Below are 10,082 nucleotides of genomic sequence, written 5' to 3' on the forward strand. Positions count from 1 at the left end.
TGAGCTGTGACTCAAGAAAGCTCATACCCTGCCAGAAATTTTGTTAGTCTTTCAGGTGCTGCTGGAGTTTTGCTCTTTTCTACTGTGTGTATTTCAATTTTTCCTAATATGTTCCCAACATAGGAGAAATCCTATTCTCCTGGCCTGTCTTCAAAAATTTCTGGAAATTTCCCCTCATTCAAAGGTTCATTGAAAACATCAGAAAAGAAATCCATCCTTTTCTCCATCTTAAAAGCTCCTTCGGAACCAGAAGGGAAACCTGCAAAAATAAAGGACGTTCTCATAAACGGACAGACACCTATTGAGAGGAACACCTTTGGATCTTTTATTCAAGCAATAATTTTTAAAACATTGGTTTGTGAGATTATTTCATTCAATCTGCGCCCTTTTATCAGTCCTTGCTGAAGGCTCCCATTTGGATGTGATCGCCAACCTCAAAAGCATTTGCGATGGACTGCAGCAGCACCAAACTCTTTGTAGTCCTCTGGGGTAATCCACATCGGTACGAAGGAGACTAAGGAAGTTATTATAGAACCTCCTAGCCAGGAAGCGCACGCTCTCTCTGGGGGCGCAATGATTCGGACCGGGACTCTGTTTGGAACTTCAGACTCTATCTCTTTAAAAATCCTCTCGGCCATCCCCTGAAAAAGAGAAGACCCCCCTGAGAGGACCAAGTTCCCATAGAGGTGGCCGCAAATATCCTTGTCACACGTCCGGATGCTGTTGGTGATCATGGTGTGAAGACCCGGCGCATCGACGCCAACGGTCTTTGGCGCAAATAGGATTTCGGGGGCCCTGCAGAGGGGGAGGTTGATTTTGATGGAGTTTCCGTCCGGCAGCTTCAGGACCCCCTCCGTCTTCTTCTCTGCTTTTTGCTTGGGATCCAGAGCTACGTAGCAGAACTTCTCCTTGATATCCTTCACCGTGGTTTCCTTGGCCCTGCTCACGGACAAGTGGCTGTTGTCCAAAAGGAGATGGGTGAGGTATTTGGTAATGTCCCTTCCCGCAACGTCGAGTCTGGACACCCCATGAGGCAAGCAGTAGCCGTCGTAGATGGGGACGGCATGGGTTACCCCGTCTCCAGTGTCCATCACCAGCCCGGTGGTGCGTGCTGATGCGTAAAGAGCCAACGTGGCTTGGATGGCCAGGTACAAAGCCGGCACGTTGAAGTGTTCGAACATCAACTCTGTCATTATTTCCCGTTTCCTAAGAGGATTCAGGGGTGGTTCCGAAAGAAGCACGGGCCTCTCGCTGGCTTTTACTTTCAGCTTGTCCTTGTAGATGTGCCTCCATAGGTTCTCCATGTCATCCCAATGAGTAATGGTGCCGCGATTGACAGGATAGTTCAGAACCAAGCTGCCTTTCTTGGAGAGGGCTTTCCACCCTGTGTAGCACTCCTCTGTTTTCTCTTTCGGGTGGCCAACAACCGACATGACGGTCGACCGTGGCTCCAGTTCACCTGTGATCCCGGCTTTACACGATCCGGATCCATTGTCAATGATGACGGCTGGCATAAGCAAGGCTTTCGTACCAAACATCGCCCCGTCTACGGAAAAAGCCACAATGCTGGCAGTCTGGTGATTTCCATGTGGGATCTCTGCATCAGGTTGGAATGTCGGGCAGTCAACTGTTCTAGCGTCCTGACATCACAAATAGATGAGGCCCACATGACAACGATTGTACTCCCTTGAACTGTCACCTCTGCCTCACAGAATCCTAGGAACAAGATGGGGCATAGTAACCTATGCCATACTTTACATTCAGGTATATGTACACCATGAACCAGAACTGATTCGGTAACACCCACTCCAACTGTTCCTGTTAGGCAGCCCTTATTTTGAAGTCCCTTTCCCTGGCAAGTCACCGAACCAATTTTTGCCTTTTTGAGGATGTTTGGTGAAAACCATTGTTATCCTTCAGGGTTCAGCCCCTTTCCCTGATTTCTAGCAATTTATTGAAGCCAGCGTGGTACCGTGGGTAAGAGCGGCATACTCTAATCTGGAGAACTGGGTTTGATTCCCCACTCCTCCACATGAGCGGTGGACTCTAATCTGGAGAACCAGGTTTGTTTCCCCGCTCCTCCACATGAAGCCTGCTGGGTGACCTTCGGCTAGTCACAGTTCTCTCAGAACTTTCTCAGCCCTACCTACTTCACAAGGTTCCTGTTGTGGGGAGAGGAAGGAAAGGAGATTGTAAGCTGCTTTGAGTGGACACATGAAGCTCCCTTATACAGAATCAGACCCTCGGTCCATCAAAGTCAGTATTGTCTACTCAGACTGGCAGCGGCTCTCCAGGGTCTCAGGCAGAGGTCTTTCACATCACCTACTTGCCTAGAAGAAGAAAAGTTGGTTTTTATATGCTGACTTTCTCTACCATCTAAGGAAGAATCAAACCGGCTTAACAATCACCTTCCCCTCCCCACAACAGACACCCAGTGAGGTAGGTGGTGCTGAGAGCTCTAAGAGAGCTGTGACTAGCCCAAGGTCACCCAGCTGGCTTCACGTGTAGGAGTGGGAAACCAACCCGGTTTGCCAGATTAGCATTCTCCGCTCGTATGGAGGAGTGGGAGATGAAACCCGGTTCTCCAGATCAGAGTCCACCGCTCCAAACCACCGCTCTTGACCACTACACCATGCTGGCCCCAATGCTATTGCACAGCATTGCAGAAAGCAGTCAATAAAAAATATTAATGGACACAAAGTTTTTTCATTTTTTAAAAAATGAAATCAGCCGGTTGTCTGGCCGGCTGAGCAATGGCGATAATTACACTGCAGTGGAATGCAAAGGCCGGGCCATCTGGGGAGGCAGAGCAAGGGTTGCCTAATTAAAGGCTTTCATCAAAAATCGACATGGAAGGCGGCTCTGGTGATGTTAGTGGGAGAATTGCCTGCTCCGTTCTTCCCTCCCCAGGAGGCAGAATGATGTGTTGTCTGTTGAAAGGGAGGAAGAAGAAGAAGAGTTGGTTTTTATATGCCAACTTTCTCTACCACTTAAGGCAGAATCAAACCGGCTTACAATCGCCTTCCCTTCCCCTCCCCACAACAGACACCCTGTGAGGTAGGTGAGGCTGAGAGAGCATGACTTGCCCAAGGTCACCCAGCTGGCTTTGTGTGTAGGAGTGGGGAAACCAATCCAGTTCACCAGATTAGCCTCCGCAGTTCATGTGGATGAGTGGGGAATCAAACCTGGTTCTCCAGATCAGACTCCACCGCTCCAAACCACCGCTCTTAACCACTACACCACGCTGGCTCTCCACCACGCTGGAAGCAAACAAACAAGAGAAACCCCAACATCCACAAACTTGTCGGGAGATTTAAAGTTCAGTTGGAGTGCATTGGTCTTGGCCAGAACCAAAGGTCAGGTTTGGACAAATGAATTGGGCCCGCAGGCCAGACTTTATACAGCAACGCGCATTGACGGAGGAGTTTTGCAAAATGCGAATGCATCCCAGACTGGGGTCAAGTGCAGTTTTTCAGTATCAGCTTTGCAGTTTGTTTACATAACCAGCTTGCGCCGGTTATACCCGATAAACCTTAAAGCGGCAGAAAGATTGCCGTTCTGGCGGCTGATTACTCCCCAACTTTATAGCTCACAGACTACCGGCTGTGTTCAGTCACTACAGCAAACCGCGACTCGGTCAAAACCGTGACTTGCCAAACGAGATCTACCAAACAGAAGGAACAAATTCTGGTTTGTGCGCAAATCCTGGGTTGTCGGTTTCTTGCCTTCTCTCCACCCCCCTCCACCCCCAGCTGGGAGGACAGCCGACCTCAGTCGCTATCTCTGAGCCTACATGGGGGGAGAGGGCTGTTCAACAAACTGTAGTTTGTGAATTCAGATGTCATAAGAAACCGCAAATAGTGCAAACTGTGGTTGACAAACTAGCTACAAACCTTAGTGCGGGGTAAAAATGAAGTAAGAGAGCCATTGTGGTGTAGTGGTTAAGAGCGGGGGTTTGGAGCGGTGGATCCGGTTTGATTCTTCCTTAAGTGGTAGAGAAAGTCGGCACATAAAAACCAACTCTTCTTCTTCTAAGTAAATAAATAATAATAAAAATAATAACTATATATTTTTAAAGGCCGAACAGCTCCTGAAATTTTGGTTTTTAAAAAAATAAATGGCCATTGTTAACAGAGTTACATACCGATTTAACAGCCCACCAAAGCAAGATTTGCTATATCAAGGACTAAATATGGGCATGTATCTTTTTTCATACTACTGGGTCATATAACAGTGTGTGTGTGGGGGGGTGTATTGTTGATTGGGAAAACAGTGTGGGAATGAGGAGTTGACCCCCTCCCCCAATCCTCCCCCAATCCTCCCCCAATCCTCCCCCACCAGTTGTTGTTTTGGGGTGGCAAATTATGAGCCTTGAGTTCCAGTTACAGCCCCTGGATTGTTTGCAATTTGGCCCTTAATTTTTAACTTGGAAAGAAACACACCTAAGGAATCGGTTGTTTCCTAAGTGGCGCAATCGTAGGGTGAGCGGTTTTTTGGGCGGAGCCTGAGGAGGGCGGGGTTTGGGGAGGGGAGGGACTTCAATGCCAGAGAGTCCAATTGCCGAAGCGGCCGTTTTCCCCAGGTGAACTGATCTCTATCGGCTGGAGATCAGTTGTAATAGCAGGAGATCTCCAGCTATTACCTGGAGGTTGGCAACCCCAAAAATACAGTCACAACTTAATACAGATGCAAATTCTTTGTTACAAAAATTGTCAACACACCCATATATATACAATCCACCAACTAGTGTACACATAAAAATTGTGTATACATACATGAATTCTTGTTTCAAGAATTCATATATGATTAGTCTTTTATAGACAATATTGTTAACTAGAGTAAAAACAAAATATTTATTATACTTATCTGATATAAGAAAGATCTTGTACCTTTTTGATACTTTGTATGTGTACACTAGTTGGTGGATTGTATAGTTTATATGGGTGTGTTGACAATTTTTGTAACAAAGAATTTGCATCTATATTAAGTTGTGACTGTATTTTTGAGGTTGTAACTAACATTTGTACAGCAGTGTCTATTTTTTGCTAACTACCTGGAGGTTGGCAACCCTATTCGTGCAGGCCTCTCTGCCCAAGAATCCACGGTGTTTTGGCCAGGTCCCTGCTTTCAGGGTCTCAGACCATGTGCAAAATGCCTTTCAGCACCTAGATTACATTTCTGGATGTGGTGGATTGGGCTGGAGGACGTGGTTTCCAAACAGATGCTCACCGCTGGCTTAGAAATTAACCCCTGCCTTTCCTCAGCCATCTCCTCTTTTTGCAAAACCCGAGTTCTCTGTTGGGAGATCTTAGGCAGATGATGAGAGGGAGGGCGCCTTGGCCATCTTCTGGGCATGGAGTAGGGGTCACTGGGTGTGTTTGTGTGGGAGGTGGTGGTGGATTTCCTGCATTATGTAGGGGGTTGGACTAGATGACCCTGGTGGTCCCTTCCAACTCTGTGATTCTCTGATCTTTGGAAACCGGTGGTTATGACTGCAGGGGAACACTAGGTGGCAATCTCAGGCCACAAAGTTTAGAAGCCTCAGGCAGATATTGGGGAAACATTGGGAGGAGGGGGCGCAATGGGATTTCCCCTGTATTATGAAATGGCTAGCGGGGGTGTGTGGACTGGGCTAGAGGTGAAGGGCCAATCGAGAACTGACCTCTACAGCATTATCTAAAAGGTCTCGACTGGTGCCGCAGTTAGGGTGGCCAACCTCCAGGTGGAGGCTGGAGATCTCCTACTATTACATCTCCAGGCTATGAAGATCAGTTCCCCTGGAGAAAATGGCCATTCTGGAAGGTGGATTCTATGGCATTATACCCCACTGAAGTCCCTTTTCTCCCCAAATCCCGCCCTCCTCAGGCTCCACCCCCAAAATCTCCAGGCGACCCTAGCCACAGAGCAGAGAAGGGGTTTAACCCTCTCCCTACACAGAGCAGAGAAGGGGTTTAACCCTCTCCCTGATCAAAACTTTCCCCTCCCATGTTGTTTTCAGAAGAAGAAGAAGAGTTGTTTTTTAAATTCCGACTTTCTCTACCACTTAAGGGAGAATCAAACCGGCTTACAGTCACCTTCCCTTCCCCTCTCCACAACAGATACCCTGTGAGGTAGGTGAGGCTGAGAGAGCGGTGACTAGCCCAAGGTCACCCAGCTGGCTTCATGTGTAGGAGCGGGGAAACCAATCCAGTTCACCAGATTAGTGTCAGACTGCAGTACTTCGTTGCGTTTCTTTCATAAGGAACTTCACTCCAGACGTAGTCGCGTGTTTAAAAGTTTTATTAAGAAAGCCAGCGAGTTCAGTAAGTCCATAGAAACATAAGGCTAGAATACAGACGTGGGGAAACACCAGTACATTTATAGGGTACATACAATAGGATTGATTATGTTCAGGGTATAACACAAAAGGACGAGGTGCGGCAGAGCTGTATTGATAGTTCAGATACAAGGAGACAATACAGAAGGTAACTGCCGGTAACTACTCATTGAAAACGCATACAAGGAATTAACGCGTAAAATAGCTAGATGATCTCCAGGGCTCCCAGGCATTGTACTGCGGGACCTGGTATCATACTAGCGATTATCCCGGGCGGGTCTCCATTGTGGTGCAGATGCCGGGCGGGGGACAGAATGTAAACGGGGAAGGACGGAGCGAACTCAAACTCCATTTTGTTCTGGTGAGGAACCATCTTGTTTATCCGGGGTCGACAGAAAGCCCTTGCTGACAATTAGCCTCCGCCGCTCATGTGGAGGAGCGGGGAATCAAACCCAGCACCTCCATGCGAACCAAGCAGGGCTCCGTGGATGTCCCCAGCTGTAAGCCCCTCACGGCAGGGTTCTGCCTTTTTAAACTCACTAAGTTGCTCTTTCGACAGCCGTGTCCATCGATGGAGCTGTCTGCAAAACAACAGTAACAAGAGGTTTCAGCGACCAGCGATGGGGTACGGCACAGACGTCAAGATGACTGACGCGTAATCATAATTGGGAGGGATCCATCAGCGATGTTGGGAGCGACAGCCAGGCAGGGTTCCTTTCTCTGCGCAACCACAAAATGTAGGCCGCAGAAGAGGCCGTCCCCTGCTCAGAGCCTCCCGGAGTGATTTTGTCGGCCAGCGAGGAGAACACCACAACGCCTGGGGAAGCCATTTGGATGCCACCATCTCTTTCCAGCCTGGGGCGCGACCGCATTGACATCTCGCCTACCGCAGGCCCGTTATGAGTCAATCACTAACCAAGGATGCTGGGGGGAGCGGCTCTCGAGCAAAAATCAATCTTCTATTAAAACGGACACAGATTAAAGAGCTCTCGTCTGCAGGGACGGGGCCGAGCGCGGCCGATATAAGCGAGGATAATGTTCTGAAATATTGCGGGCCTGGGGGACGCCAACCTTTGCAGCATCGACCCCCACCCTGCCTTTTCGTTAAGGTCTTAATTAGGAGCTTTGGCAGATATTAAACTGAGAATTAGGGACCGGAGTCCTGCAGACCTGTTAATAAGCTCTGGACGTTGTCGCTCGCTTCTGTAACTGGCCCCCGATTTATTGTGGTGCAACGGCAGCCTTCCCCGCAGCGGCTTTGGGGCTGATTATGACTATTCATAATGATCATCATCACTTCGTTACCGAGTTCCTGCAGCGTGCCAGACGCTGCGGAGACAGGGTGGTTTCTTGGCTCTCTGCGCCCTGTTTCGAGGAGCTAACGAAGCTCAGAAGTGCTGAGGCAAGATTCAAAACCACCTTTCCCTCGATAGGAGTATCACAGGTAGGGGAGGAAGCACCCTTCTGTTAAGGCTAGATCCTCCCTTCCCTCAAGCTTCCAGCGAGGAAGCTATCAGAGAAGAAACCAGCTAGGCGCCATGGTATATGGTAGGCTATATACAATGGTTAAAATTGTTCCCTTTTTTTTGATGCTGGAGGATGTGTTGCATTTTTTAAAGGCAGCGGATAAAAAGGAACATATCAACTCAATTGGAGGCTTAGTGCGGGCAGCATGCTAGACAGAACGGGTTTTTCACCGGACAGCAAAGGACATCCAGGCACTGGACTCCACCAGTTAGGGTTGCCAGCTGCAGGTTGGGAAATACCTGGAGATTTTTGGGGCGGAGCCTGAGGAGGGCGGGGTTTGGGGAGGGGCCTCAATGCCATAGAGTCCAATTGCCAAAGTGGCCATTTTCTCCAGGGGAACTGATCTCTATCAGCCGGAGATCAGTTGAAATAGCAGGATTGTATGAGACCTCGCTGGATGAAGGGGTGGGCTGAGAACGGATGGGTGACCCAAATATTCATTCTGAAGGACCGAGCTATAGCCAGAGGCTTTATGGAAACAAGGTGGAATCCTATTTTTCCGTGTATCACCTGACCCTGCTTGAGCTGGTGGCTGCAATACCACTCTCTGGCCATGTGTAGTGGTGGCACTGTACTACGGCAGAAAACCAGCTCTTGGTTCCTTCCTGCAGCCCACGGCTTGTTCAAGTCCCTGGCTTGAGAACCCCAGCACCTTACTGAGTGATAATCCATGCTGTGAGAACAGGGGCATTCTTACCTGTCGGCAACAGCCCTTTTTTCAGCTGTGATTAGACAGCATGTCTCTGTCATTAAACGACAGGCAAGCCAGTGAGTTTAGAATACCAGACTAGGACTGGGAGATCCGGATTCAAATCCCCACTGAGCCACAAAACTCAAGCCTACCCCATTCTCCTAGCCTAACCTACCTCCCAGGGTTGTTGTGAAGGCCAAACAGAGGAGGGGAAGGACCACATACATCTGACATTCTCGGCGGACATACGTCTGACATTCTTGGTGGACGAGTGAGATAAAAGCAAGACAGACTCATCTTTTCCACATCGTCTCTTGCACCCTAATTTCTCCCCATCTTCATGCGTCCACACGCGCTTGCCGGCATTTCCTCCCTCCTCTCGCATGTTTATTCTGAGACTTTCCTCCACCCGCGCCGGCAGCGAGCTGCTCTCTTTATTTACAGTCCTCGGAGAAAGATGCGAGGGGTGAGAACCACAGTTCTATTCCTGCCTCGCTAGTGCCCGCCAGTTCTAAAAATAGCCCTCCTTTAGCCAAGCTGCCTTGCACGCGTGCAGCCAGGGAAATATTTTATTTTCCCAGCTGCCTGAGTTCAGGGAAGAAATCCCCCCCCAAGTCCTGGGGATAAAGGACCCAGGAGCTTTTGCCAGGGAAGAACAGCTCTCCGAAACCGCCACCACCAAAGCTGCCCCATACAGAGCCGGGCCATTGGTCCAGCCAGCCTCCCGCTGTCCACTCCAGCAAGGCGGTGGTTCTTGGAATCTCTGCTACCAGAGATCCTTTTTAACTAGAGATGGCCAGGAATCGATGGACCAACGGTCTGATTCGGGATAAGGCACCTTGACATGGGCAGTAGATTCTGGACGGACCAACATACTCGGGATGCTTCGATTGTTCCAATAATGAAGGGCTCTCCAGGGAAGAATAGAATGTTTTACCTTTATAGTATGTTACCAGATAAGCATCAGGAGATTACTTTTAAGGTGGCAAAATTTGGCTGGCTGGTTTGAAAGATCAGGAAACCTTGGACTACCCAGGTCCAAGAAGGATCATAAGCAGCTAATATTTGACAGCAGCAGCAAGAATTGTACGGGCAAAAAAATGGAGAATAAAAGAAGTACCCACGCTGCATGAATGGCATCAGAAAGTTATGGAGTTGGCCAAGATAGCCAAGTTAAGTAAATATATTGAAGATAGTTGGGTTTCCGACTTTGATATAGGCTGGAAGGTATGGTCTGTATATAGAATCATAGAGTTGGAAGGGACCACCAGGGTCATCAAGTCCAACCCCCGGCCTGCACAATGTAGGAAATTCACAACTACCCACACACACACACACCCCTAGTAACCAGAAGATGGCCAAGATGCCCTCCCTCTCATCATCTGCCTAAGGTCACAGAATCAGCATTGCTGACAGATGACCATCTAACCTCTTCTTAAAAACCTCCAGGGAAGGAGAGCTTACCACCTCCTGAGGAAGCCTGTTCCACTGAGGAACCGCTCTGTTAGAAAATTCTTCCTAATGTCTAGACGGAAACTCTTTTGATTT

General features: G+C 48.8%; 1 protein-coding gene across 1 annotated transcript; it reads right to left on the reverse strand.

Moving 5' to 3' along the window:
* Positions 1 to 434: 434 nt before the first annotated feature.
* LOC130491457 (actin-related protein T2-like) lies at positions 435 to 1,538 on the reverse strand. Its single transcript, XM_056865199.1, has one exon. It carries the CDS (start codon positions 1,536 to 1,538, stop codon positions 435 to 437), a length of 1,104 nt encoding a protein of 367 aa, XP_056721177.1.
* Between the last annotated feature and the right edge of the window lie 8,544 nt (positions 1,539 to 10,082).

Source organism: Euleptes europaea, chromosome 19 (assembly GCF_029931775.1).
Source record: "Euleptes europaea isolate rEulEur1 chromosome 19, rEulEur1.hap1, whole genome shotgun sequence".
In the NCBI taxonomy this organism is placed as follows: Eukaryota; Metazoa; Chordata; class Lepidosauria; order Squamata; family Sphaerodactylidae; genus Euleptes; species Euleptes europaea.